This window comes from Phytophthora ramorum (genome assembly GCF_020800215.1).
Source record: "Phytophthora ramorum isolate Pr-102 chromosome Unknown Phyram_PR-102_s0026, whole genome shotgun sequence".
NCBI classification, from domain to species: Eukaryota; Oomycota; class Peronosporomycetes; order Peronosporales; family Peronosporaceae; genus Phytophthora; species Phytophthora ramorum.
Window position 1 is genome coordinate 23,169 of NW_027150672.1, and position 27,833 is coordinate 51,001.

The 27,833-nt window shown below is 53.4% G+C and overlaps 10 protein-coding genes across 10 annotated transcripts; 6 read left to right on the forward strand and 4 right to left on the reverse strand.

Annotated features, from left to right (window-relative positions):
• Positions 1-1,476: 1,476 nt before the first annotated feature.
• KRP23_15184 (uncharacterized protein) lies at positions 1,477-2,433 on the reverse strand (the record flags this gene model as incomplete). Its single annotated transcript, XM_067886097.1, has 1 exon — positions 1,477-2,433. One exon carries the CDS (start codon positions 2,431-2,433, stop codon positions 1,477-1,479), a length of 957 nt encoding a protein of 318 aa, XP_067736687.1.
• Positions 2,434-3,054: 621 nt separating this feature from the next.
• Positions 3,055-4,044, reverse strand: KRP23_15185 (Quinone oxidoreductase 2; the record flags this gene model as incomplete). Its single annotated transcript, XM_067886098.1, has 1 exon — positions 3,055-4,044. The coding sequence occupies one exon, from the start codon at positions 4,042-4,044 to the stop codon at positions 3,055-3,057; it is 990 nt and encodes a 329-aa protein (XP_067736688.1).
• A 904-nt stretch (positions 4,045-4,948) lies between these two features.
• KRP23_15186 (Quinone oxidoreductase 2) lies at positions 4,949-6,261 on the forward strand (the record flags this gene model as incomplete). Its single annotated transcript, XM_067886099.1, has 2 exons — positions 4,949-5,018; positions 5,129-6,261. The coding sequence occupies 2 exons, from the start codon at positions 4,949-4,951 to the stop codon at positions 6,259-6,261; spliced, it is 1,203 nt and encodes a 400-aa protein (XP_067736689.1).
• Positions 6,262-6,872: 611 nt separating this feature from the next.
• Positions 6,873-7,829, forward strand: KRP23_15187 (Quinone oxidoreductase 2; the record flags this gene model as incomplete). The annotated part of the gene is made up of 1 exon (XM_067886100.1): positions 6,873-7,829. The coding sequence occupies one exon, from the start codon at positions 6,873-6,875 to the stop codon at positions 7,827-7,829; it is 957 nt and encodes a 318-aa protein (XP_067736690.1).
• A 990-nt stretch (positions 7,830-8,819) lies between these two features.
• KRP23_15188 (putative acetyltransferase) lies at positions 8,820-9,293 on the reverse strand (the record flags this gene model as incomplete). Its single annotated transcript, XM_067886101.1, has 1 exon — positions 8,820-9,293. The coding sequence occupies one exon, from the start codon at positions 9,291-9,293 to the stop codon at positions 8,820-8,822; it is 474 nt and encodes a 157-aa protein (XP_067736691.1).
• A 542-nt stretch (positions 9,294-9,835) lies between these two features.
• Positions 9,836-11,263, forward strand: KRP23_15189 (uncharacterized protein; the record flags this gene model as incomplete). Its single annotated transcript, XM_067886102.1, has 1 exon — positions 9,836-11,263. One exon carries the CDS (start codon positions 9,836-9,838, stop codon positions 11,261-11,263), a length of 1,428 nt encoding a protein of 475 aa, XP_067736692.1.
• Positions 11,264-12,282: 1,019 nt separating this feature from the next.
• Positions 12,283-13,218, forward strand: KRP23_15190 (uncharacterized protein; the record flags this gene model as incomplete). Its single annotated transcript, XM_067886103.1, has 1 exon — positions 12,283-13,218. One exon carries the CDS (start codon positions 12,283-12,285, stop codon positions 13,216-13,218), a length of 936 nt encoding a protein of 311 aa, XP_067736693.1.
• A 38-nt stretch (positions 13,219-13,256) lies between these two features.
• On the forward strand, positions 13,257-13,697 carry KRP23_15191 (Beta-1,2-xylosyltransferase; the record flags this gene model as incomplete). The annotated part of the gene is made up of 1 exon (XM_067886104.1): positions 13,257-13,697. The coding sequence occupies one exon, from the start codon at positions 13,257-13,259 to the stop codon at positions 13,695-13,697; it is 441 nt and encodes a 146-aa protein (XP_067736694.1).
• Positions 13,698-13,850: 153 nt separating this feature from the next.
• On the reverse strand, positions 13,851-16,147 carry KRP23_15192 (Deoxynucleoside triphosphate triphosphohydrolase SAMHD1-like protein; the record flags this gene model as incomplete). Its single annotated transcript, XM_067886105.1, has 12 exons — positions 13,851-13,884; positions 13,982-14,126; positions 14,200-14,266; positions 14,329-14,394; positions 14,476-14,541; positions 14,613-14,948; positions 15,025-15,059; positions 15,131-15,417; positions 15,491-15,723; positions 15,787-15,936; positions 16,002-16,024; positions 16,096-16,147. The coding sequence occupies 12 exons, from the start codon at positions 16,145-16,147 to the stop codon at positions 13,851-13,853; spliced, it is 1,494 nt and encodes a 497-aa protein (XP_067736695.1).
• A 237-nt stretch (positions 16,148-16,384) lies between these two features.
• KRP23_15193 (uncharacterized protein) lies at positions 16,385-19,136 on the forward strand (the record flags this gene model as incomplete). Its single annotated transcript, XM_067886107.1, has 6 exons — positions 16,385-16,666; positions 16,795-17,139; positions 17,256-17,588; positions 17,678-17,777; positions 17,958-18,786; positions 18,860-19,136. The coding sequence occupies 6 exons, from the start codon at positions 16,385-16,387 to the stop codon at positions 19,134-19,136; spliced, it is 2,166 nt and encodes a 721-aa protein (XP_067736696.1).
• Positions 19,137-27,833: the final 8,697 nt, after the last annotated feature.

A 27,833-nucleotide genomic window follows, 5' to 3' on the forward strand; every position in this document is an offset into this window, starting at 1 on the left:
TTCGGTATCAGCTCGAGAGAGAATAAGAAGTCGCAACAAAAACCAAGGTTCATGGTCCCGTGAAGAGTTCGCAAGAAGCAGCAAACAATTTTTACGTTATCTCCGATAATTTTAGCACAGGACAGTTGAGGCAGCAGCCTAGTGGCCTGCATGCCAGTCTTGCGCTCTACAACTTGGATTTTTCTCACTTCAGCGAGAAACGATCCTTTCGATCGAGGCTTTTCCTCACGCCGCGATGGGAGTTTCTGACGCGCCGACAAGTGGTGGAGGGGGGGGGGGTCGTTTCCAGTGTTCAGCTCAGTTGAGGGCGGACCAGCCAGACAGGCGGCGCAGTTCAGCTTGGCGGAGAGGATGATATTGCGCACGATCGGCATGAAAGCCCACACAAAACTGCGTAGACTTGAATGTCCCAGTCGTGGCATTGTTCATCGTCAGGCAGGAGCTTGAAAAAGCCAAGGAACTGCATCGAGCTGTGGCAGCTTAGACGTCTGTATGCAAAAGCATTCGCCGCATGGGTCCGCAGCGAGCATCGCTTGCGGTATCGTGGGCTGTTTAAAAGCTGCTTGGTCTACGAACTGATGTGCGCCTGTGGCAACTGAGATATCGGGTCGCCCAAGAGGCACTCGAGCATTTCTCTAGTCGAAAATCGAAGCTGAACGCTCGCTTCAACATCGACGCGGCGCAACGGAGGACTAGCCTTTCACATTCCCAGCGTGAGTTGTACAGATCTCATAATGACTTGCTGTGGGGCCACAGCGGACGGCTGCGCTGTCAGCGACTCACTAGGCTCAAGGGCGATTGATTGGGATAATTCACGAGCCCTCTCAAGCAGGGCATAACGGTGGAGGATGCTCCATAATATCCATGGCATCAGCTACAGCCCGGAAGTGTGCAAACGCCGGCACCTTGCACACATCCGTCAGTGCAGAGGGGTCAGTTGTGGTTGGCGCTTGGATCTTTTTTCCCACTTGACTTAGCGAAGGGGAAATATTGCGTAGCGAGGGTGGAGTCATTCTTCGAGGGTCGGAACTCTCTGTCCACGGGAGTTGTCCACGGGAGTTGCCGTTTTCCAAGGCGTGCTTACCTCTGACGTGTCAATCACTCGCGCTTTTCAACCAGACAGCAAAACGTTTTCAACTGATGCGAATTATACATAACCAAATGCTCGTCCTCGTATCCGCATGCGGCGCGCTGAGATCCGATAGTGGCATTGGCAATATTCATCACTGACACCCAAGTAGGGCTAACCTTTTTCTGCCAGCCGACCGAGCAGATTTCGTGGACTGACTGGTTGCTATTCTTGAGCAAAAGAGAAGGAAAATCTAAATTAGAATCCTGCGTTTCTTGCTCTTACACATTTGAGCTCACAGCGTTGTAGTTGCTTTCGCCTCCCCAGAGCATGTAGCATTAAGAGTAATCGTGTGGATTTTCAACGCGAATTAATGCTAACCCGGTACAACATCCAGTGCGCAATCTTTATTCCGACTTGGGGAAGATGTCCTTGTACTTGATTAGGGCGTCCTTCCAGTGCGTGGGCTTGCGACCCGTGAGTTTCTCCACGGCATCTGATGCCGGAGTCATACAGCCATTGGCAACCATCTCACCGGAGCACAACAAGTCACCGATGCACAGCTTCATGGGGAGCTTGGAGAAATCTCCGTACACATCGGTGGGCAGACCTCGGTCGAGCCACCACTTCTTCAGCTCCTCGTCGGGCAAGTCCACCAGTTCGCCCTTGTAGCCCGAGTGGCTGTTCATGAACTCGAAGATCTCTTCGTGCGAGACACCGTCGCCGCCAGTGATCTCGTACACCGTGTTCGGCTCGCCCTTACCGAGCAGCAACGCACCGAGGACACGACCGCAGTCGTCACGGGACACATAGCAGCCCTTCTGGCCATGGCTATTGGTCAGCCACTTGTCACCGCAGAACTCCCACGACGGAGCAAAGTACATGGGGATGTTGTCTGCGTACAGGCAGTTGCGTTGAATGTTGTACTGCAGACCCGACGCGTAGACGAGCTGCTCAATGTAGTGGTGGTCACGCAGAAGGTACGGAATATCCTCCTCCTTTTCAGCCTTCACACCCGCACCGGCACCAGACGTGTAGCAAAAGCGCTTGACCCCCATCTCTTTGGCCACTTCGAGCGCGTTCTTGATCTGGTTGCGTCGACGGTCTCCGATCAGCCAAGTGGAGATCGTGGCCACAGCCTCCGCACCTTCAAACGCCTTCTTCATACTCTCATGGTCGTCGTAGCTGGCAGCCACGACCTCGACCCCCTTGTCCTTCCAACGCTTGAGCCTCTCGGCAGGAATACTGTCCAGACTGCTGCTCGCGAACACGAGGTGGTCTTCGGGATTGGCGATTTCAGCGGCAAAGTCGGCCGCAGCGCCACCGACGTTACCGCCAGCTCCCATAAGGACGTACTTGACCATAGTGGAGACAGTGGCAGTGAAGGAGGTTATTGCTTGTCGATGCAAGATTGAAAGTGAGAATGCAGTAGGACACCGCAGCCAAACTTTTGATCAACGTACGTGGCATTGCACTGCGGTCGGCACGTGCCAGCATTCAAATCTTCCTTACCGCTCTGGGAAAAGATCTCCCTCGTGGTCTGCGCGGCACAGACCATTGTCGAAAAGGAGGAAATGCCATAAGGTTGACATGGCAGCAATGTGTTGTAGCACTCACGATGAATCTTATCAGACGATTGCAGCTGGGTCTGCATATAGGTCTGCCTTACCGCAGATGTGCATGTACCAGAAAGCAAGACTGCTGTGCCAATACAGTAAAATGCGAACAGTCTGAAATAAGAAAGACAGAGGTAGCCGATCACTACTGGATGATAAAGCAAGTACTATAACGCTATTTGAGTTGGGGTGCTACATGCACAAGCGACTGGCATCCCTTCGGGTGCTCTGCCAACGCACTCAACACGTGCAAGCAACTGTGCCACAAAGGTCAGAAGTTGGCGGCACCGCAGGGAACAGCTTTACAATATCCAAGAGCAAACCCCCGCGTGAACTTGGATGATTCTCACGGAGGAGTTCAAATACTACTTAAGTATCAGCTACAGGCAGAGAAGCTACATTACTCCGGCTTGGGAACAAGTCCTTGTACTTGAGCAGGTACTCCTGGTAGCGGGCGGGTTTGCGACCGGTCAGCTTCTCCACCGTGTCGGACACCGAGTTCATGGAGCCGTTGCCCAGCATCTCACCGCAGCAGATCGCGTCACCGATGCACAGCTTCATGGGCAGCTGAGAGAAGTCGCCGGTGGCCATGTCGGTGGGCAGGCCGTGGTCCAGCCACCACTGCGTTAGCTCCTCGTCGGGCATGTCGACGTACTCGCACTTGTAGCCGGTTTGTTCGCACATCCACTGCATCAGATCCTTCTGCTGGACGAGCTTGGGACCGGTCACGTCGTACACCTTGTTGGGCTCGCCACGACCCAGGATCAGAGCAGCGAACACGCGGCTGCAGTCTTCGCGCGCAACGTACGCGCCGGGCACGCCGTGGCTGTTCGACAGCCACTTGTTGCCGCAGAACTTCCACGACGGCGCGAACAGGTTCGGGATGTTGTCCATGTACAACCAATTACGCTGGATGTTGTAGCCCAGTCCAGACTCCTTGACGATTTTCTCCACGAAGTGGTGGTCGCGCGGCAGGAACGGGATCTCTTCCTCGACATCTGTCTCGCAGCCAGCGCCCACGAACGAAGTGTAGCAGACGCGTTTGACACCGGCCGCCTTGGCAGCAGCGCAAACGTTGCGGGCCTGGTTACGGCGGCCGTCGCCGAATAGCCACGTCGAGATGAAGCCGACACCCTCCGCACCCTCGAACACCTTCTCCATACCTTCAACGTCGTCGTAGCTGGCGGCCACCACCTCGGCGCCCTTGGCACGCCATCCGGCAACGACATCCTCCGGGATCGACTTGAGGTTGTAGCTGGTCAGCGTGAGGTGGTCACCAGGCTTGAGGATCTCAATGGCGAAGTCGGCAGCGACGCGGCCGAGGTTGCCATCGGAACCGGTGAGGACGAACTTGGCCATTGAGAATGGGGAGTGGAGACCGGAAGCTTGCTTGCGCTGCTTGGAGGCAATTGCACAGTGAGATCTGCGGCGGCGTTTTCTTGGCTTGAATTGGCACCCAGAGGTGCCTGCCTACTTTGCCGTCACAAATCGCCGAGGAGGCCACGCGAACATTTCCACGCAGCGCGGATTGATTAGGAAGTGTGACATTAGGCTCACATAGGCATGGCCCCCACCGTCGAGCGCACCCACCAGAGGATTACACTGCCACCGCATCGGCGGCCAAACGCTTACATGTGTTCCAGTGTTGCAACTGGAATGCGCTGCTTCCGTGTCTGCGAGGTTTGCTGTTGCACGACTTCAAGCCCATAAGCTTACCATCTCCGAGCATTGCTACTTCAGCGTAGTGTCTTACGTAAAAAAGAAGCTTAGATCTCGACATGTGTGTCCTCGCATAAAGCAAGCTAGTTCAGTCTCCATGTACACCTTGAGCCGGAAGAGCTCAAACACTTGATGTTTGTTGCAGATGCCAGGTAAACTTTCACCAAGCAGTCATAGAAATGCAGTTGAGTTCAAGGCAACTGGTATTTTGGCCGAGATTGGCATGGAGCCTGTTCCTGACTGGGGTCTCTCCCCGTTAGGATGATTTTCACGCTTTCGGCAACATACTGTACCGATTTACAGCCTTAATGCAGCACCGAATCTCTGCCTGTGCAGAGTCTACGGTACTTTCATCAACCGAGTTGACGCGCCACTTTGTGTTTGACTACGCGCTACAGCTTGGAGCGCAAACAGGAACAGTCCACCCTGTGCAACAGGCTCGTCACCTTGCACCAAGCAGAAAACTGCTCACTTTCCAGCTCTAAAGGCTGCACTCATCACAAGACCGCTTTTGGCGACGCAAAAACTCGACTGCACTGGGCCGATGAGTGCTTGGTATTGTCTCCGCTTTGACCGCCACGGCAGACAGAGCATCTATTCCACTGGCTGGACTCGTACGTGGCGTCTGTCTAGTCAAACCGAGCTTGGACCCACCATTGCCGGTTTATGAAAGCGTGGCAACATGTCTAGCAGAACCCAAGTTTTCTAGTTTTCTGACGAGTAGGCGGTTGCTACAAGTCCCCATTGGTCACCACAGCACAAGTTCATTTTGTATTTGCTTCGTCAAGCTTATCACCTCGCCTCCGAATCCCACAACACCATGCAACGCGCCATTTTGCAAGTGCATCACCCCACACTGTAATACAGCGGGCCTACTCGCAACTCGCCAAGGGCAAGACCAAAACGTTCGTGCTCACCGGTTCCGATGGCAACCTCGGCCGCGTCGCTGCCGACTTCGCCATTGAGATCCTCAAGCCTGGTGACCACCTCACGCTGACCAGCTACAACCTCAAGTCGATCCCGGAGGATGTCGTTGCCGGATGGCGTGCCAAGGGCGCCGAGGTGGTGGCCGCCAGCTACGACGACGTTGAAGGTATGGAGAAGGTGTTCGAGGGTGCGGAGGGTGTCGGCTTCATCTCGACGTGGCTATTCGGCGACGGCCGCCGTAACCAGGCCCGCAACGTTTGCGCTGCTGCCAAGGCGGCCGGTGTCAAGCGCGTCTGCTACACTTCGTTCGTGGGCGCTGGCTGCGAGACAGATGTCGAGGAAGAGATCCCGTTCCTGCCGCGCGACCACCACTTCGTGGAGAAAATCGTCAAGGAGTCTGGACTGGGCTACAACATCCAGCGTAATTGGTTGTACATGGACAACATCCCGAACCTGTTCGCGCCGTCGTGGAAGTTCTGCGGCAACAAGTGGCTGTCGAACAGCCACGGCGTGCCCGGCGCGTACGTTGCGCGCGAAGACTGCAGCCGCGTGTTCGCTGCTCTGATCCTGGGTCGTGGCGAGCCCAACAAGGTGTACGACGTGACCGGTCCCAAGCTCGTCCAGCAGAAGGATCTGATGCAGTGGATGTGCGAACAAACCGGCTACAAGTGCGAGTACGTCGATATGCCCGACGAGGAGCTAACGCAGTGGTGGCTGGACCACGGCCTGCCCACCGACATGGCCACCGGCGACTTCTCTCAGCTGCCCATGAAGCTGTGCATCGGTGACGCGATCTGCTGCGGTGAGATGCTGGGCAACGGCTCCATGAACTCGGTGTCCGACACGGTGGAGAAGCTGACCGGTCGCAAACCCGCCCGCTACCAGGAGTACCTGCTCAAGTACAAGGACTTGTTCCCCAAGCCGGAGTAAGCTTTCGCATCCTAGAAGTATTTGTAAGCGTGTGGCGGCTGTGACTTGATGACCCGCGTAGCAAACGCAGCTCGTATTTTATTTTCAGTGATACGGAATCTATTCTTTAAAATTATCTCGGTGGTCGATGGCTTGCACGTTCCTCAGCCTCTTTTTGTCCACTGTGTTGTTGGACCAAGAGATCCGATTCGATGCCGGGCAAACACAATGACAGTCTGCAAACGATATCCACGCACAAGACGCCAATTCATATTCAGCTCCAAGCATTGAGCAGTTGGCCCTGGTTGTCGGCAGCTAAAGTCCTTTCACTATGGAATGCTGTCCCCGCCAGCAGAAATCATTCGTGTCTTTGTTCTTGAAGGCATGTGCGGCACATTGTGCCGACCGAAAGCTTGATCGTGGTCTTGCCACGGACGATTTGCTAGAGAAATTGTGGTCCATGATACCCTTGAAGCGAGCAGAGAGAGAGCACAGCAGTATTGGGTGTCGCAGTCTCCATGACACCTCGATGGCGTCAGGCGGCGTTGCCGACAGCGGGTCCTTCAGGTTGCAACGATCACTTTGCAATTTGCATCCAAGCCCCAAGCAACAGTTCTCCTCCAGCAATCACCATGCCTAAGTACGTCCTGACCGGAGCCGATGGCAACCTCGGTGGTGTTGCGGCCGACTTCGCCATTGAGATCGCCAAGCCTGAAGACGAGCTCGTGTTCACAAGCTACACGTTAGACAGCATTCCGGCTGACAAGCTCAAGCGCTGGCAAGACAAGGGCGTCAAGGTCGTGGCTGCAAACTACGACGAGCCCGAGACTCTCAAGCCGGTGTTCCAGGGTGCCGAGGCGGTGTCGTTCATTTCGACGTGGCTCATCGGCGACCGTCGCCGCAACCAGGCCAAGAATGTCATTGACACCGCTAAGGCGTGCGGCGTCAAGCGCATTTGCTACACGTCGTTCGTCGGTGCTGGCTCGACGGCCGAGAACGAGGAGGACATCCCGTTCCTGCCGCGTGACCACCACTTCATAGAGCAGCGGATCTACGCCTCGGGGCTGCAGTTCAGCGTCCAGCGCAACTACCTGTACGCCGACAACATCCCCAACTTCTTCGCACCGTCGTGGAAGTTCACGGAGAACCGGTGGTTGACCAACACGCACGGCGCTCGTGGCGCCTACGTGGCTCGTGACGATTGCGGCCGCGTTCAAGCTGCTCTGTTGCTCGGCCGAGGTGAGCCGAACCACGTGTACGACGTGACGGGCTCCGAGGCTGTCTCGCACGAGGAGATCTTCGACTTCATGTGCAACGAGACCGGCTACAAGGCCGAGTTCGTCGACATGTCGGACGAGGAGCTCGAGAAGTACTGGCTGGGCCGCGGTCTGCCGGTCAACGTGTACGGAGACTTCTCGCAGATGCCCATGAAGCTCTGCATCGGCGACCTGCTGTGCTCCGGTGAGACCGTCGCCAACGGCTCCATGAGCCAGACGTCCGACACCGTCGAGAAGCTCACGGGCCGCAAGCCCACGCACTGGAAGGACGCCATGCTCAAGTACCGCGCCATCTTCCCCAAACAGGAGTAAGGCTGCGGTTAGAAGACAAGCCTGTTCTCTCGTCTATAGGCTTCAGTTGATGTTCCTCAATCGATCCACGTAGTATGACCACCCTCCACTTTCTTGCCTTGCTGTGGGCGAATCATGTGGGCGAATCACGGTGCTTGCCTCGTGTCTGCCTACAATCAAATGACATGTTGAAGTGGGTTCACCAAGCAGCGAAGGCATCACTTCACGTGACCCCGATTGGGAAGACCAACCCTCTCGGCGTAAGTGAATATCCTGCGGCTGGAATCCATCCAGAGGCACTGCTTGTACATGGAAAACATCCTTACGTGGCTGTACGGCCGACGCTGGTGCCATCATCTCTGGGCGCATTGATGATGTCCAGCCAGGTTGCGTCGGGTTTATTCACCGCTGCGTGTTGTTGAGGTCGCAACGACGGCCACGCACCAAGATACCTTCGCTCCAAGCAGCCTAACATTGCAGCCGCTCTCTTCGCGACATGACGAGATGAACGTTGATATTAGTGCGGGAAAGCTCGCTACTGCAGCGACTCCACGTACGTAGTGCTTGCTGAAGAGAGGGCATACATATATTGCAGGTTGCGCCCGGTACCGCAATCGGACTCGGGAAACTTACGGTTCTGGTGCGCTCAACGCTCACGTTACAATTTGCTTCCGACTGAGAACAGTATCAAGTCCCTCTTCAACTCTACACCCCGCACCAAATATGACCAAGTTCGTTCTCATGGGAGCCGATTGCAACCGCAACGGTGTTGCTACTGAATTTACCATCGAGCTCGCCAAACCTGAAGACGAGCTCGCTTTCACCACCTACAACTTGGTCCTGCCCAGAAGCTCCAGCGCTGGAAAGACGAAGGACGCCGTGGCTGCTAATTACGACGCATGAAGAAGGCGCTCGAGGAAGCGGAAGCTCTGGCCACGATATACACTATTCGACAGCGTTGTCTGCGCAAATGATGCTTCTTTTCTAGATTATATTGTACGCGTAGCCTGTCTACGCCGACTCGGTATCCCCTAGCGGGTTGGCAGGCTTGGTCATCCAGCACTGCTTGGCTCCCTCGTCCACGAAGATCTCGTCATCGATGCAGCGATAGCCGCACTTCTCATAGAAGCCCTTCTTCTCGATCAAAGCCGCCAGAATAAACAGATCTACGCGGCCGCGGATGTAGGCCTCAACAGCGTCCATGAGCACCACGCCGTACCGCTTGCCACGGCACTCGGAAAGCACCGCCACGCGACTAAGCTTGGCATTGCGCTTGACGTCGTCGACCAGCACACGTGCAACGGCCACCACCTTGTTCTGCTCCACGTCCGTGCCAATAAAGTGCAGCGCCGACGGATGGACGTCATCGGCGTCGAACTCGCCGTCCTCCTCGAAGTGCTGCTCGTGGATGAACACTTGCAGCCGGATGGTTCGGGCTTTCTCCCAGTCTTCGAGGGTCTCCACGCAAGTCACCAGCAGAGTCATTGTCTGGAATTGGAGGTAATGTGAGGAAGAGGAGTGGAAGTGCCAAGTCAAGTGCAGATTTGAAAGTGCGTGGTAGGGATGTCAACGAACCGATCATGAAGCGGTGTCCCAAATGACTTCCTGGTTAGGATTGTTGACTTCCTGAACTACAATACCACTCATCTAATCGCTTTGTCGATGAGTCACCACAACCCTGCAGCACGATTTCGTGATTGCAGTCATTACAGACCCCAAGGCTGTTGATTAGCATGCTGGCAGCGTGTTATTCATATCTGGATGTTTCTCCAGCGATTGCTGCAGGGATCAGTGCAGTCAGCGTGTGTTTTGCGAGGTCGACAGAGCTCGAGTCCAAATGTTCTGCGGAAACCAATATCCTGTTCTTTAGAGTTGTATCTGTTTCCACATCAAGGTTATTTTCGCTACTATTAAATTGTAAATTAAAAACCACTGGTAAGACATTAGGATTTGCAATATCGACTTTAGCAGGTGTATTTCCACAACCTTCTGAGCCGTCATTCCTCGATCGACGCCGTCCAGCAGACATGTTCTTCGTACAGGAGCCCGAGTCCACCGAATCCCTCGAAGCCACCCTGGCCTTCATTGACGAGAGCGCTAGTGCCGCAAGGCCAAACAACGCGCAATACTCGGATCAATTGATGTTGACTGATAGTGCCGACTGGGAGACGTCTCAACTACTGGACGATTTCATGACCGACATCTCCACGGAATCGCCTTCGCCTCGAGTTCCAGCGGATCTGGCCACGGTAGCAATGCAACTACAGCATTTCGAGTCCCTGAACTCAATTGCCACTGCTTCAACTTCTTCGGAAGTCCGGAATGTCGAGTCGGTTTTGACCCAGGCACCAGCCCGCGAGAAGAAGCGTAACTACAACCCGAACAAGGCGCGGGAGGAACTCCAGCGGGAGTTGGCGTATCTACGTGCCGAGGCCAAGGAGCTGGAGTTCAAAGCGCACCAACTACAGGAGATCAAGAACCGCGACGGATCGACTGCCAATCCGGTACATGCAACGCCACAAATGGACCACCGGCAGCCGTTCGTGTGGGCGCAGACTTGTGCTCGCCAGCTCGAATGTCGACTGAGATCGGAGCGGGAGAATGCCCACCTGAAGATGCTGTTGGAGGGCCAGATTCAGGTCGCCAGGAGCTTGGAGAAGCTGCTCAACCAGCGCACGACGTTACATCCTGCCGAATCGTCCGGCAGCAAGCGCACGACGCGTGTTCACGTGTCACGCACGGGCAATGAAGCTACCGACGCTGCAGTCTTTGAAGAGCTGGCTGATGGTGTTGAGGCATCGTACCACGAGGTGGAGCGCGTGTTCGAGGCCAGCGGCCTGGAGCTCACGAACGTGTCCTCACGCAAGGCGCAGATGCGTGACGGTGCGGACGGCATGTTCCTGGAGATCTTCGACAGCAAGATCCTGCCGTTCGGTATGCACGCTACGGGTGAAGCTTGGTGGCGCCGATGGAACCACTTCAACCCCACGAGAGGAAGCTGCTACCGTCTTGAGAGCACAGACGACACGATCGTTGAGCACTTCGGTTTGGAAATGAGCGACTCGAAGTCCAAGACGAGCGCCAAGTTCTACGTGCAGCAGATTTTGCGCCGCTACGTCGAGGAGAGCCGCGTGGTCGTCGTCTGGCAATCGCACATTGAACCACTCGAGTTCTCGCACAAGAAACTCGCAGGGATTCGCTTCCGAGAAAAAGGCTACGTGATCATCAAGCCCCACGATGTCGGAGGGGCGTGCGAGGGTGACGCTTCCACCCTCGTTCAGACGTGCCACTCCATCAAGCCCGATCTGTCGAATCAAAGGCTTAGCAGGGATGCGAGGACAGGAGCGCTGGCTGAATTCGTGCTGAGTGCTACCGTGGCAAATATCGCTGCCAGCGCTGAGATGATTGAAGGCTTGCTTGTGGACCAAGCGCTTCAGCAGCGCAGCCGCATATAATTTGGCTTTCACTGTTTCTAGTGCTTCGCGACAGTGTAACGAGAATGCGCTCGCAACAAATAGCGGCGGCGATGCTATCGTTGCGATCAGAGTGTGCATCGATGCGGGATTGGCAGCTCCCAGCTTTCCCAAGCGCGGCATCTACAATCGCTTCAACGTCACCATTCAAAATATCAAATAACATGTGATACCTTAAGTCGGGCATCCTCACAGAATCTCTGAAGGCAAGACCGGCCACCTCCCTTAAGCGCACCACTGTCAAAACATTCTACGATACCAAGCTCTTTGCTGCTGGGCCGTCGTCGCACGCCGATGATTGCCATTCCCGATACCTTTGGAGAAGGAGGCAGAAAATGACGCTGTCACGTTGGATGTTTTCATGAAGGCGTGGCGCTTAGTCGAGGATTTCTTTAACTCGAGCCGAACGCTACAAATGAATCGTGCCGGTAACGTCATTATTGACGTTAGCGTCGCGCGCTTTTCAACTTCGCAAAAGTCTAGCTTTTGGTCCTGACCAGCGTCATCGGATTGCCATGGTTTAGCCCTTTGGATTGGTGAGCTATCTCGACGAACTGAGTACTATCGCATCGAATGTAGTCAACGTGGGTTTAGTCACTCTTACTACATTGTCATCTTCTTCATCGCCATCAGTGGCAAATACAAGCATGATGGTTTCAAAGAACAAGTAGCCACAAGCAGCCGATGCCCATGTACGAACTTTTTTGGGCTTCCCCGGGAGCGTTGGACACGTCAGTTGAATTGATTGCCTCCTGCTCTACGCCGCGTACACTTGTGCGGGAAGCATCCGCGCAGATCGACCAAGCACGCAAAATGCTCCTGTTCCGCGTAAGCTAACTGGACCTTTTGAGACCAGATCGCGGCACCCCTTCCGGTCACTCTTCCTTTGTCAGCCTTTGAATGGATAAGCACGCCCTCTGATGAAGAAGGTCTCCAGTGATTCCCGAGCGCCGATATGCTCTAGACGACGACTGCTGCTGTGGGGAGGTTTGGTCTCCGTCATGGCGGTGGTATCGTTCCTCAATCTCTTCGAGACCTTGGCCTCTTTCCGGGTCCCCACGACGTCCACAAGCCCCAGCGCCAACGGAAGCATCGAGTCCATTGGCAAAGACCTGCAGATGTTCCCCATGAGGATTCAGCAATTCCAACAGGCGATTCACCATCAGGTCCGAGATGAATACAAAGATGATGAAGAGACTCTGGGCGAGAAGGTGGAGCGTATGGCTCCACCCGTGCAGTGGCCGCCTACCAAGGGGTCGAGCGAAGATTGTCTCTATACCAGAGACTACGGACTACTGGAGAGGTTGCGCAATTCGTCGCGGACATTCTGCACTGCAGGTGCCAACAGCAGCTCGCCGTACTCGTTCTTCCACGTACCTGAAGCCGGGCTGAGTGCTACTAAGCTGGAGAACTTTGCGTTGGATATACGAGGCGCCGAAGTGGCGCAGGATATTGACAGCTTGGCCGAAGACGGCGGCGCTCATGACCCGAGGTTCAAGTTCAGGAAGAACTCTGCGCTCTGTCATTGCGCTGAGCTGCAAGACGGAGCACACGGAGCTCCGAATATCTGGAAGGACTTCTTCGTCGGAGGGCCTGGAGGCAAAGATGCCAACTGCGGGGCTTCCCAGATTGATTCCGGCGGTGAAGAGCTGACACTGCAGAGAGCGGTGGTGCTCGTACGGAAGGACGACCACAACCCGTTCTTCCAGATCTCGGCGATACTGAACGCGTGGGTCATGATGAAGACCTTGGGCTGGGAACGGAACACGACGCAGCTTGTGACGCTCGATCGAGCTTGGCCAGCTCCTGTTGACGACCTACGACATGCTGTTCTTGGCCCCGAGAAGCCGGTAGTAAGCGGCGAAGTGTTCCAGAACCAAGTTGTGCGCTTTGAGTCGGCGTGTTGGCCCCGTACGAAGTCACAGGGCCGCTCATGAGCCACTTGGACGATAACCAGCCGTGCCATGCCAACGCAATGATTGCTGAATTCAAGGACCTGTCCCTCAAGGGCATGGCTGTGTCGCCACGCAACGCCAAATCCGATCCACGACGCTGCCTGGTTACCATCATCTCGCGAAGACCTTACAGCGGGCGTCGGGTACAGCGCGTTTGGCAAAACGAAGACGAGGTTCTCGATCGCATGCGTGAAGAGTACCAAGACGCGTATCAACTCGGCGAGTGCGAGTTCCAGGCTCTCGATTTCGTGAACATGACCATGCACGATCAAATGCGGACCATGCTGGACAGCGACGTCGTGATCGGCATGCATGGCGCTGGTATGGTCAACGTGATGTGGACGCGACCCGAGACTCTCATCGTTGAGATTTTCCCGCGCAACGCTTTCGCTGGGGGTATCGCAATCTGTGCCAGTATCTCGGCTGCAGGTGGCACGAATTCCGCAGAGGAAGAGACGTAGCGTCCACACGTCCGATCCGAGCGGTATGGACAAGTACATCCCGTACCCTCAGTGGAAAACCTTTTTCGATCCACTCTTCCGCGACGTCATTGATACACTTGAGCAAAGGTTGGGGGCGACTAAATCTCGATGCCGATCGCGGGAAGACATACATTAGCTCAGCGGCAGCACGCAGAGAACTGAAGCACTTTGAAATACTTGTAAGTACATCCATGTAAAATAGACAAGCCATCATTTGGTCATTGTGTCAATGGCGTTGATCGGTGTAGCTACAGGAGACGTACGTTGTACCATCATGGAAGCTGGTTTTCGTACTTGCTGTCCTTGAGCCACTAGATTTGAGCCGCTTGCTGGCAGGTGAGGACACCAAAGGACTGCTACTGTCGTTCGTCTCGTGTTCGGTGCTGTCTTCTGGCAGCACTGGCAGCACTTCAAACCACAAACGAAGATGTCGGTTAGTGTTATGGCCCTGGAGCACTCAATGTGCTGACTAGTGACGGACCTGGTATCTTCCGGACAACTTTCCTCTTCGATGCCGTTACGTGCTCGGAAATCCTTTGGCCATAAATCTACAGAGCAGATACAAGCTAAACACCTTTGACGATGCGAGATGTTTGCAAACATTGCGTACTTTGGAAGACGGGGACGGAGGAGGCAGCGTCGTGCTGAACTGCCGAATGTAGTTGCGGAAGGCGTGCTGTTGCAGCAAAAAGGTTGTACACACCCGCGTCAAAATTATATCCACAAGATCAGCAGCAAAATGGTAGCAGGGCCCTACATGGATTGCAGCGTGGACCTTGTGCGATTTGTTTCGGCTGTACACGCGGATAATACGCTCTTCAAACTGTTTGTGGTCATCACCCAGATATAGTCAAGTCAGGTCACCCAGATAACAGTGATGGATGTTGTGCCTACCTTCTCAGGGAAAAGCAAGCTGACTTCCTCCTTCGGGATGTGGAACTTGTAGTTGAGATCACTGGATCCGTAGAAGGACACGTTGTCCACCGGGTTCCGGTCCTTAAAGTTGTAGTTCAATCGCCCATCAAAAACGATGATGTCTTCCGGGTCCAGCGTCACGCCGTCGTAGGAAGTTTGGGTAGCCAGCTCTTCACTGGTGAATCGCGGGATGCGAGACATCAGCTCGGGCGGCAAGAGGTACTCGTCAATGAACTCGTACAATTCACGCCGACGCATACGCTTCAGTACCGCTCGAGCATCGGACAAGGTCTCCGACTTGGACGCCTCAATTGACTGCAGAGCACGAAACAACGCAGGTAAGAGCTAGTTCTTTCAACAGTATCGGCGCACGTACAGCTTCAATACGTACGTGAACGACGTGGTCCGTGAGGAACTGGAACTCCTCTGGAGTTTGCGTGGCGGCACAAATGCCTAGTTCTTTGTCAGCTAGAAGCATCGCGTCGCAAATCATGAACTCGACGGCTTGCCTTTGCGGTGGTTGTAAATCTGTTTGTGCATCTGGTAGCGCTGCTGGAACATGTCGTAGATGTCCAGGTTCACGCTCGTGTGGTAGCAAATCTCGTTGTCGATCACGCGGTTGAACATCGTGAGTCGAGAGAAGTCAAACACCTTGCGCAGCCCGAAGAGGTTGAGCATATCACGCGCCAAGTAGTCGAACTTGTCCACGTCGATGCAGTTGCGTCCATTCGCCACGATTTCGTACAGGTATCCCCGCGAGTCCAAGCGCGAGCCCATGTGCGTCCTGCCAGCCACCAATCCCCAATATTCCGTCAGTCTTCACTGCATAACCGCAACACCCCAACTCGCCGACTCACTCTTTCGCTCCGACAATGAGCTGCTGGATGAACCGCACATCGTCCCTCTCCAAGTCAATATTGTTGTCGTCCACCATGTACTCAATCATCCGCAGCGACATATCTTCATGGTGATACGCCGGCGCGTCAGGACCACCGTATCCTCGCGCAGCCGCCACTCTGGGCATGAACTCGTGCTCGAACACGTGGGAGAACGGGCCGTGACCCAAATCGTGCAGCAGTCCTGCAGCACTCTGCAGCCAAAACTCATCAGTCTCCTCCTTGAATATTCTCCAATTGCAGCTACACGAACGTACCAAAAGCCTCGAGTCTCTTTCTGTAAGTTCGAGCTCCGGTTGCTGCTGTCGGAACCGGTCGACAGTCTGCCCAGACAGGAAACTCACGCCCAGCGAATGCTCGAAGCGGTTGTGCGAGGCCCCCGGGAAGACGTAGTAGAGCGTGCCTAGCTGCTTCAAGTCCCGCAGCCGCTGAACTGCGGCGTGTCCATGAGCGACACGCACAGGCCGTTCACTTTGATGTAGCCATGCACCTGGTCTGAAAGTGCCACAACTCTTGCGTGAGCGATATCTCGCCTTCCACGCATGGTTACGCAGACAATAACCCACCGTTGAAGAGCTTGGCGCGCGGGTCATCCGCTGCAGGCCACACACTGCTCATCTTCCTTGCCAAAACGTCGTCAAACTCAGCAAATCGACAGTGACGCTCTCACCAATGGACACAGAAGCACTTCTCGTGAGCCGACGTACCATTTTACGGGTACGACTACGTGTACCACACCGCACCACACCACGATCTTTTCTGCGCCTGATAACATAGTGAAAGCAAGTGAATCGGCATGGCAGGGGACGTAGCGTACGTGCAGCTCTCGGGGCGACGCTGGCGCTGTACGCGGGTATGGAGGCGCAGGAGCTGCAGATGCTGGTGCGTGCGGCGCTACAGACGGGTGGGGCCGCGTGCTGCGGCTTCCAAGTGGCCCCAGAAGCGTCAAAAAGCCGCAAGAAGCGGATTCCGCGCCTCGTGCCACTGTCTGTGGCCTGCAAAGCGCCTGAGCTGCTGACAGGGCGCGTGTCCGCGTTAATGGCGCCGTCAAACGACTCTGGGCGCGCTCTAGGACCTGAGGACACCCGACAAGAGATTGCAGAGGCTGCTACAGGCGCTGGAGACGGAGCTGCAGCTGTCCGCGTTTGAAGCGGCCGTGCTGAGGGACGTTTGTGATCAGCAGAGGGACCAGGTGCTGGCTGTGATGGGCGGGAGGACGTCGGTGGACCAGAAAAGGATTTTCTGCTGCAGCTGTACGACCGGAGGACGCTACAGCGAATACTCGCCCAGAGAAGAAGGACAGAAAGGAGGACACTCGTACAACGAAGAAGGACAGACAGGAGGACACTCTGCAAGCTGAGCTCGTGGCCAAGAAAGTGGTGGCGATTGGCCGCCGAGTCTTCAGTCCACAGGTTCAGACGCAGGTCTTGGCGCTGGCGGACACCACGAGACACAAGTGGAGCCTTGGAGAAGAGGGCAGCAATGTAGACGAGGGCAGGTTTGCAGACACGATGCAGCTGCTGAACATGCTGGAGAAGCTGCTGGACAGACACGTGCTGCCGGAGGACCATGGAGCTCACTTGCTGGAGCTCGTGCTGGGGGGCAACAGGGTGCTGCTCAGTGCCCTGCAGAGCTACAAGAACGACGGAGGCAGTTTGACGGACTTGGAGACCACAGCCAAGAGACTCGCAGCGCTCGGATGCAACCCGCCCAAGCCTATTGCTAGCAAGAAGAGCAAAGGGAGGCTCACCAGACGAACGGCTCGCCGGCCAAGAAGAGGATGCGCAATGCTGCGGCGGCTGTTCCCTCTGCAGTGTCGGTGGTGCGGTCCCTGCACGCGCAGCACATGCTGACGAGTCTGGAGCTGGACATCATACAGGCACTCGTGGCTCAGGACGACTCGCAGGTGCTCCAGCTTCTGCGGGACTTTGAGCAGAGTGATCACCGCGATGTCAGTGCACTGAGAGATGCGCTCGTGAGCATTGTGGAGGAGATTACGATGGAGCTTGGCGACGAGGAGAAGGCTGCTGCTGCCTTTGCACGTGGACTGGATGACGCGGTTCGAGAAGAAAACCAGTGGGAAGACAGCGACGAGAGGACGGAAACCCGTTCGGATGGCAGCGACACCTGAGCTTCTTGCTCGGACAGTGGCAAGCTCAGCATCTGACCCCGACCGATGCCAACACGTTGCGCAGAATGGTGGCGCAGCAGCACAACTTGTTGGAGAGTGCCTATGAAGTGTTTGCAGGTGACGGTGATGGCACCGAACTCTTGGACACACTCCAGCGTGTGGCCAAACTGCAGCGACAGATTGAGCAGAGCCAAGCAGGCCAAACGTCCTGAATGGTGCGCCGCTAGCGGTCTTAGCCTTGAGGACGTCGTGCGTCAGATGCAGAGGCGCGGAGTGGTGCAAGCCGGAATGCGGCAGGTCTATTGGTGCTGTTCCACGGTGGCAACGAGGCCCTGCAAGCTGCCAACGAGGCGTTCCAGGCAGACGGAGACGTACACGAACTCGAAGAAACGCTGCTTCTCGTGGTCAAACACGCGCGGTTTGGAACAGATGACGAACCTATTGACGAGGGCCAGGCTGTATCCCGACTTCTAGCGGAGTACGGAAGGTCCGGCCGTCTTGAATTGTGGCAAATCCAGCTACTGATGTGCCTGTTAAAAGCTCACGACCCGCGACTATTAGCTGCAGTGGATGTGTACAACGAGGACAAGAATGCTGAAGAACTCATTGAAACGCTCGAGATTTTGGTCGAGCTGGCGGCCTGGGAGCGCCATCGCCATGCAATCGTGCACGATTGGATCGCCCCGCTGGCACGAGGGGGAAATCTACCTCGCGGTGGAGCTGAACGGCTTCTGCAGCTCGTGAAGGTTCGTGATGACCGCGTTGTAGCAGCACTGGTGGTCTACTTGAGTGACGGCAACAAGGAAGAGTTCGTCGATACATTGACACGAATCGCATGCCTCGAAGCGATGAAGCTGAAGAACGTGATGGCAGACGCCAAACGGAATGAATCGGAGGAGGGGCATTTGGTCTTGGCTCTGCTGGAGGAGCTGGAGGATAAAGGTGTCATGACCGCTGACGAACGTGAGCACGTGGAAGAGCTGGTATGCAGCGGGGATGCCCGAATGCTGGCGGCAATGGACGTGCTAGCAGCCACGCATGATGCCGAAGACTTTGCCGACACCGCACGCCGCATCTTGGCCAAGCTAAAGCAAAAGGAAATTGTGATGAGAGTGTCGAAGCTGAGGTATCTACAGAAGCTGCACCCAGTACTGCGATGGCTACGGGGGGTGAAGATGAAGCCGCTAAGGGTGTGGAAGCGGACTCTCAGTTCCCGGAAAAGAGTGGCAAGACGCATCTCCTGTAGCTGAACCCCAAGAAACCTCTCAGGAGGTAGCGTCTGAGGAAAGCGAGCAAGTCGATGAACAAGAACAGAAGGAAGAGCAAGCAGGAAAGGACGAGGAAATCGTGACTGACCAAGTCGAAGAAGATTCTACCGAGGAGGTCGAGAAGGTGGCCAGGAGGTTGGAGGACGCGAAAGACGAGGGTGAAAACGAAGGAAAGGCGAACGTAGAGGAAATTGAGCTGGCCCAATAAAAAAACTGACAAACCGGCATGTAGTGAGAGCTGACGTACCCGAAGCTGGACTCAAATGAAAAACGTATCGGTAAAGTGTGCGTTCACTTCATTGTTCATTCTAGGCGACGACCTCTTAATACACGCGCGGTGGACTCCATCACTGCGTTTCTCACTGCGAAAAAGAGAAAACGTGGGTGCCAAGACGCCACGTCCCAGCAAAGGCACCAAGACGACGGTCACTGTGCAAAATGCCAACTATGAGAGAACCGCAACTCACATCTGTCTTCCTTGCTACCGGGGCGAGTTCAAGCGCTTTCGCACGTGGTTGACCAAATCAATGACTTCCTTAAGCCCGAGACGATCGACGCCGCCGTCTACAACGATTGCCAGTACGTCGTTCGTGTGCATGGACCACTAGGAAGTGGACGAAGAATGCGATGGATGGAGCAGCGGCTCGAGGACGACTCGATATTGCGAAGTGGCTGTACGTCGTTCGCAATGAAGGATGCTCTATCGCCGCCTTGGATGAGGCTGTGGTGAACGGACATGTGAACGTCGTGAAGTGGCTCCGTGCTCACTACTTCACAAGGTGCTCGAGTGCTGCGTTGAACGCTGCAGCGAAGAATGGGCATAGCGATGTCGTGAAGTGGCTGTGTCGCAGCAACCGAATGGGAAATAACCAAGAGCCGTATGTGATCACTGACGGGATTCAAGTGGTCGCAGTGAGAGGAGACATTGGGACTTTAAGTGTCCTCGTGCATGAGAACTGCGGCTGGGTTACCTTGGTCGTGCGCTCGAAGAAGCTGCAGCAGAAGGCCAACGTGATGCAGTGAAGGTGCTGCTGGACGTGGAGTTACAGCAATCCAGCGTCAGCAAGGCGTTGAGGAGTGCTGTCTCCAGAAATCACATCGACGCTGTGAAACTCCTTGTCGCTCGATGCTCCTCAATGGAAATCAGGGCCGCATATCCCGCAACCACTACGAAAACAACGTCAAGATTGCAAAGGTTCTTTGTGATACGATAAAAAGAAGACTCGGAGGAGAAGTGGGGGCACTTCACGACGCAGAGCAAAATTTTGGAACGCATTAAAGCGTCACGAGGTACTGCGACGAGTAATGAAAAAGCAGTGTGGCTGTGTAGGATGTTCCGGACGTGGTGAGTTGACGGAAGTTATGACGCAGCAGCTTTCCCGCTCTTGTGCGGCTGTTATGGTTAAACTTCAACAATAGTGTACCAAAGGATCTTTTGTGGATTGGGGGGGGGGGGGGGGGGGGGGGGGGGGGGGGGGGGGGGGGGGGGGGGGGGGGGGGGGGGGGGGGGGGGGGGGGGGGGGGGGGGGGGGGGGGGGGGGGGGGGGGGGGGGGGGGGGGGGGGGGGGGGGGGGGGGGGGGGGGGGGGGGGGGGGGGGTAATTTCAGGTGGCTACGTGCTTCAGCTTCCAGCCCCATTCGTCCAGAAACACCTCGTCGTAGTACCTATAGGACGCCCTTCGGGGAATAATGTTGGACTTCTACTTCAGAAAATGCTTGGGTGACACTAGTAGAGCAATGCTGGACTCTTTGGTAAGGCAACTTGCTCAGAAACCCGTTTCCAGACCCAGCACAGCGTTGATTTCGCTTCCACTCGTGTCTGCTGCCGACACCTCTTTCTTGGGACGGTAGACATACAACGTAGTTGTGTTGCGCTTAGTAAAGCCCCACCACGTTCGGCACCACGATGAAGAGGTCGTCGTCGACAATACCGTTGATGAGCCACAGGGTGCTGTTGACGAAGATGATGCCGCACAGAAGTGCGGGGATTGCTGCTGACGACTTGGTCTGGATCACGAGCTTGAGCTTCTCGAGTGAGAGATATACATGGCGAACGTTGCGACATTAGCCAAATAGCCAAGCACGAGGCCGAGCTGGTGTCTTGACTGGCTGATAGCCCCACTCGCGACCAAAACGGCGTACGTGGTAACCAACGCCAACAGTATTCCTGCCACCACAATGGATTTGGCCACGTATACACGGTCCGAGCACCACTTGGCGTAGATAACGATGTACAGCGTCGCTACACATCACCATATACGCACACGGAGAACAGCGGAAATATTTTTGACTGTGTAGGCGTAGATCAACCTGGTAGACATTTGAAGAGAATTGTTAGTGGAAAATTGGTTATGGAGGGCAGGACACTCAATAAGCTATACCATGTGGTTGCACAATAGCAATGCGACTAGAGGCATGAGTGCCATTACGCCAACATCCTTGCGCTTGTGGACGCGATACAGCTCTGGAACCGGACTGAGTCTCAGAACGATCTGTGCGATAGTCGTCAATACTTTCAACCGTCGTAATAAATGCAGATGCCATCTTAGTGTTTCATGTGGTGTGCTTCTCGTAGCGTTAAACTCGAAATGTGGCGAACTGTACATGTTGTTTCGTACAAGGTCTAGTACACGCTGTACATGTACGTCTAATCAGCCTGATGAGATGAGCCGAGGGATTGATTTGCAGGTGGATGAATATCACCAAGCTGCCGACCGACTGAGTATATGTTGATTAAAGTATTGTGTCAGTATGAAACCCCCCGATCGAGGGCCTAATTAACTACTAATGAGATCTCAGCTATAGTGCCGACACTAGTTATACGAACAACACCTTTTTTCCGATTGTTGTAGAGCTAACTCTACCTGACCCCCCCCCCCAATTGTAGCCTTCTCTACATACACCTTGCTATTTGTATTAAAACTAACCTAACCCTATAAAGTGGCTTTTGCTCCGTCTGAAGCGCTGATTCGGTACGAGGAAGCAATATCTCTACGTTTGGTGCTCCGTCTGAAGCGCTGATTTGGTACGAGGAAGCAATACTCTACGTTTGTGCTCATACATCATTTGGGCATTGTTTGGTGGTATTTGACCAATCAGAAGCACAAATTTGTTTGACTACACTTTTCAGACGATTTTTACACGCAAAATAATTCACCTGATGAGAGCTGACCAAAGAAGACCAGCATTTAAGAAGGCCACAGAGACCGTTTACGAGGCGATTTTCTAGAAATCTGAAGCTTTCTGCGTCACTAACGGTATCCCAACCTTCGAGAAGAACGGCATCACGGGCTTCCTGTTGTCTTGGTTGCTTAGTTGCAGAGTTTTCAGTGATCGTGAGGTCGTGGGGTAAGTAGACTTTTATTCATCGCATTCTCGGGTGGAGTGGTGGGTCGAGAAGAAGAAACCTAAAACTGAACTCAGCTGAGCTGCCAGCCTCGCTCCTTCGTATCCTAAGTAGTTTCATCCGTTCCAAGCGCACTCCTCTCGATCAGAAAAGACAGATTTCCTCATTTGGCTGGCGACGTCTTCGATGTCTTGACCGACGGAAACCGAACACATCTCAGCTTCCAGTTTCATTTCGCTCTAAATAGCAGGGAAGGCAAGGTCTGCCGTTGTTAGCTACTTTTCATCTCATGAACACAGTGACGGCACCGACGTCAACACGTGTGTGTTCGGGAAGGTGATTCTGGAGAAAGCATAGATACGGCAATCCAGCCAGAGACCCGTTCGTACGCCAATTCATATGTGGACTGAAAAAAGAAAGGCTCTATGTGCCTGCGAAAGCGGTACCCATCTTATTCGACATGATTACCATTCTCCACGCGTTTCTTGATTCTCCGGGTGGTGTTGCGGGTTTCAGTGAAGCAAGTCGTGTTTGGCTCAAGGCTGTTTCTTCGTTTGCGTTTTACGGCCTATGCCATATTAACGAGGTTTTGACGCGCAAGTGACAGGATCTGTCACAACAGCAGTACCGCTCCAGTGTCGTCGCTCCAGATGAGGCATTGAGTATGGGACGTACGCGCGATTCAATCTCAAGACGGCTGTAGCTGAAGGATGAATGTATAACTTGCACCACGTGCCAAAGAATGAAATATCTATAAGTGCTTTCACGCACTTGTGCATTTCGGTGGACTATGCTTTAAATACGAAGGGCATTAAAGGTGCGATGATGATTTCGTGTTTCCAGCACGAACCAGTGCCACAAAGGGTTTTCAAGACACACGACAAGCTACAGGTTGTGAGAGGCTGTCCGTTGGTTGGGGGAAGCAGATGTATGAGCATGTTTTCATCACACATTTCAATTGCATCGTGCGTGACCTTAATTGATTTGGTAAACAGATTTCGGGTTATGTATCAAGTACTGGTCGAACGGCTGGTTTCCTTTGCACACCTTTCGTCGCGCTGGAGCTCAATACCGATTCATGTATACAAAACCTAAGTGTCGCTCGTCTTTGCGCACGATAAAATGGTGGGTTGGGTGGAGTGTCTCCGAATCCACTGAGACGCTTGTGAGATACCTTCTCGATGTTACAATCCAATCGGAAGAAAGTGAGCTAGCAGATTGTCTGGCGCTGGACAAATCATATTTGCACAGTTATCTTCGTGCTCCCTATGAGGCGAACAAGAATGTTAACGAAGGATCGGTTCTGTAACGATGAAAACGCAAATCAGCGTGCTGGCGATTTCCACCAATGCCCCCCCCCCCCCTTTCAGGACAGCAGGCCCAGGAAATACTGAGCAAGACACAGGACAGCAGTCCGAGCAGCCAACAACATTGGAACTTCCCGCTATAAAAGATTGTGCCCAAATCTTCTTGGTGGCGGCTTCCAGACGAATCATTGAATTTGCTCCAGCCACTGTTAAAATGGACCAAAGCTGAGCGTGCCAGAGCTGGAATCACTCGGTACAGCGTTGCTAAATTGGTGGGGAAAACGTCGGGCTTTTCGCTAAGCTATTGAACGAAATGGATCAGGCTCGGTGGAAGGATCATGTGATCCCTGTGTTTGACAGCTACTATGCCAAACACTACATCGACGTCGAGGACTCTGATACGTGTCACGCAATCACTATTGCCATACTAGCATCCTTCATCAAAAAGGATCACAAGAACCGTGACGATGTTTGTCACCCGAGCGAGGACCTATCAGAGTATTCTGCATCTCTATAGGTAGATAATTGTAGGCTTTGAACAAAATACCGTATGTTTTATTCTGACCTTTATGTACATTTTGGTATGACTCGTATTTCTTGGTATATTTGACACGTACTTGTTGGTCTGAACTCGTACTTTTGGTATGCATAATAGGTTAAGCTACAGGTCATCCACTATTGAAAAGTCGTAGAATTCGTCAGTGTTATGCCTGGGAGAGTCGAACTAGTTGTTTCACTGCTCAGCGCTAGTACACAGTCAGTCTTTGCGCTACTTCGGGGACTACATGAACTCTTCGTATGTCGTACATGGTTCCTTGCTCTCGAAATCCGTAATCTACTTTTCCAGCTTGGCAATATCCTCCTTTAGCGCTTGATGAACCTTTCTTGCCTCGCCTTGAAGTTAGCCGCAGCTAGCGCAACTGACGCAAGATGTTTCTCCGTTCTTTTGAGGTACGTGCGCAATCGTTCTTGAAGATGAGCAAAATTCATTCGTAAATACGCTACTCGAAGCGTTTGCTGAAGATTTTATCTTTATGGCGAACGTAGCACTCGCGGTTGATCACCTTGCGCGTCTTCGGCGGCTCCTTCTTGCCGCAGGAGGCGCACTTGCCCTTCAATAAGGGGCGGCTCTCTTCGCCTGCGTCTCCTCCCACCTAGATAATTTTCTACGACTGAATGCGAGATTTCCCTTTTGAACCCTTATTCGCGAATTCTGAATTTCGTATGGGGTATTTTTATTGGTCGAAACACAATGTTGTTTTGTGTTGTTTCAGCGGGGAAAAGTAAGCTTACTCCCGACTTTATTATCGCTCGTGATATCCATCCAATCAGGGCAAGCGCATGACACATTTTAGCTAATCATACTCGACATCTCCTGAGTCCCAACGGTTCTCCAACTACTTATGAAATTCATAGCTGTTCTTGAATAATATCCCATACAAAATTCAAGAGTAAATATAGTATTGTGGCCGTTGGTGGCGAAGCCTTTACTACGTTAGCATTTGGAAAGATGCAGCACGTGGCGTGACGGCTTATCACTCTACAAAGAACGGCAGGACAGGAGACTGCAGCGAGGCAATGCTTCAGTGAATTCAAAGCTCTGGGTAACAAGAATGAGGGCTCAATTGCTAGCATGGCTAAACACTGTTGATTCCTGATGCTCACCCTAGTCAAAACTTTATTCGTTGCTAACTGTCTTTTCCATTTTCCTGCAAACTAAGCCAAGTGCTCGAGTAAGCCGTCTCACTATGGCCACCCCTGTGGGGTATATGTCTCTACTCGTGGACCTTTTACGCGAGCGGTATCCCCCAGCACTTGTCAGATAGCAAGCGAATTGCAAAAAATCGAGACCAGATGGCCTTAGCCATCAAGGAGCGAAATTTGCTTGCAGGCGTGCAGATAGAGAAGCTCTAGTGTGCACGCTCGGTGACTTGCGTGTTAGAGTGCAGGAAACTGCAATTACTTGGGGGAGACATACAGCCAAGAAGAAGCTATTCTGTACGGGGAAACTTGGAAGAGAAACCTGAGGCACAGGGTGAGCCACCAACCAAGCGCGTGAGAGGAAAACCAAATGTATTCACGGATATTAACGACGCTATCACTTTATCTCCGAGCGCCTGTCCCAAGCTTCCGCCCCACTGCCTTCCAGACTAACAGCAGAACTTAGTAGCCACCGGGTCGGTGGTGTACGCGAACACGTCGCCGCAACTTGCGATTGAGTGGATCTCGACATGTAGCGCTTGGCTGATGGACTCCCTCACCAAATCACTTGTGTACGTCGGAACTACTACGCACGAAGATCTAAGTGCCAGCAAAGTCTTAGCCCGATAAAAGGGACCAGCACCTGCTGTACGCTACGCCAACGATGATAACGCTGAAGGAGCTCCGCCCTGGTTTGGAGTATGTTCAGCTGCTGACCCTGCGTCGCCAGCTTTTCAAGCACGTCAGAGGCCACAAATGTCAACGTCGATGTGATGCTGTACTAGCGTCTCTGCGGATTCATTGTAGAGAATCGCGGCAGTACCGTAATAAGCCAAGGAAGGGGGTACTTGGAGAGCTGTTTAGCTACACAACCTTCGAGGCGACTAAAATAACGAACATATATGCCATTTAATATGGCAGATGGCACTTGCTTCGGGAAGTCAAGAACGTACATGATTGAAGATGGGATCTTCACGCCAACGCGCTTTCGCTGATTCGTCAATTCATATTCATCAGTCGATGCAGAAAAAATGCGCAAAGCCGGCTTATTGTACAAGTAGTGCCGGCTTGGGTCAATGACATATTTTTATTCCGACAATAACGTTGTATCTCTCACAGTACTAGACCGGTGTACAGCACGCTGACAGAATTTGCTATTCGGTGACCTTGATCAAATTTGTGCAACGTTTGTGGACGGTTCATCACGCCCAATGGCGTTTCTTTTGATCTAGAGAAGATATATAATTTAATTACCATCCTTGAACCCAATTGTCACAGAGCTACATACAGCAAGCGACGAGAATGGGACTAGAATATTGCGTCCGTGGATATTATCAGCAACAAGATCGGGTCGCACCCATGGCTGGTGCCTCGTGGCAATTCAGGTTGCACAAACACATAGGAGCTTGGCCAATGTCGAGCGTTGATTTTAGTTTTTTTCGGAATCATACACAAAGAACTCAACTGGGTTTTTTTCTTCTGCTTTGACCAAGCAGCTTTGTATGGCTCTTCACGACCTCGACGAACTGAGTGAGAGGCGCCACGACAACATCTACTCCACCTACCTAACTTCCGCTGCAAGTGCTACCAAATCGCTTCTTTAACCGAGCTCGAGTAGTGAGCTTAACTAAAGTAGACCTTGATGGCGATGATGAAGCGTAACACTGCGCGGCGCGCACGAATGTGCGACACAGCTCCCGCGCGACAACTATTGGAACTGGAAAATAGCGAAAACGACGCTGTGGCCAACAACCCAGCGCAATATCAACAGCTGGAGACATCATTAGATGGTTTGCGCCAAGGGATGACATCGTTGCACGATAGCTTGCGACTGAAGGTTACAACATCGTTGACCAACGTTTGCGACAGGTTCTGCTGAGATAACCGACATTCAAGGGAATTTGGCAAACCTCCTCTAAGGAATGACGAACATGTTGACCACTTTGAATCAAACTCATGCGATGGCACAGACGTCTCCGCAAATGGACGCTGAAGCCCTTGATAGCGCGGTGAGTCCACCCCAGCAACATCCGGTACCGACAACAACTGAACCGGAGCTGTCTCCGGTACGACCGAAGAGAAGTACTGGTGAAATGTTCACGTGTGGGTATGTTTCTATTCAGAACGGAACGACTAAATACATCAGCGGTAAGCATATCGTTGCATATTGAAGAAACAGCTGGATATTGAGTGTTTTTTGTGTGATTCAACCAAAGAATGAAGAAGGAAAGCAAACCAGCGTCTCAGGAGCTAATAGATATTACATAATACCGTGACCGTCCAGCTTATCATATGCTACTGCGACACAAATTGGTTTTTCAGCAGAAATTGCCCTCATGTTTACCACCTCTCGAGCATGGCGAACACGAAATTGAAATCGATACCAAGGAAACAATTTTCCGACATCAGTGACTCCTTTCCTCCCGGCACAAGAAACGTGATTTTGGACTGGCTAGTTTAGATGTTAGCGGCCGGAATGATTTGACGTTTACCACCGTCAAACGGTGCACCTATTTTCTGTGTTCAGAAATCAGTGGTGCGGCGATCGTACA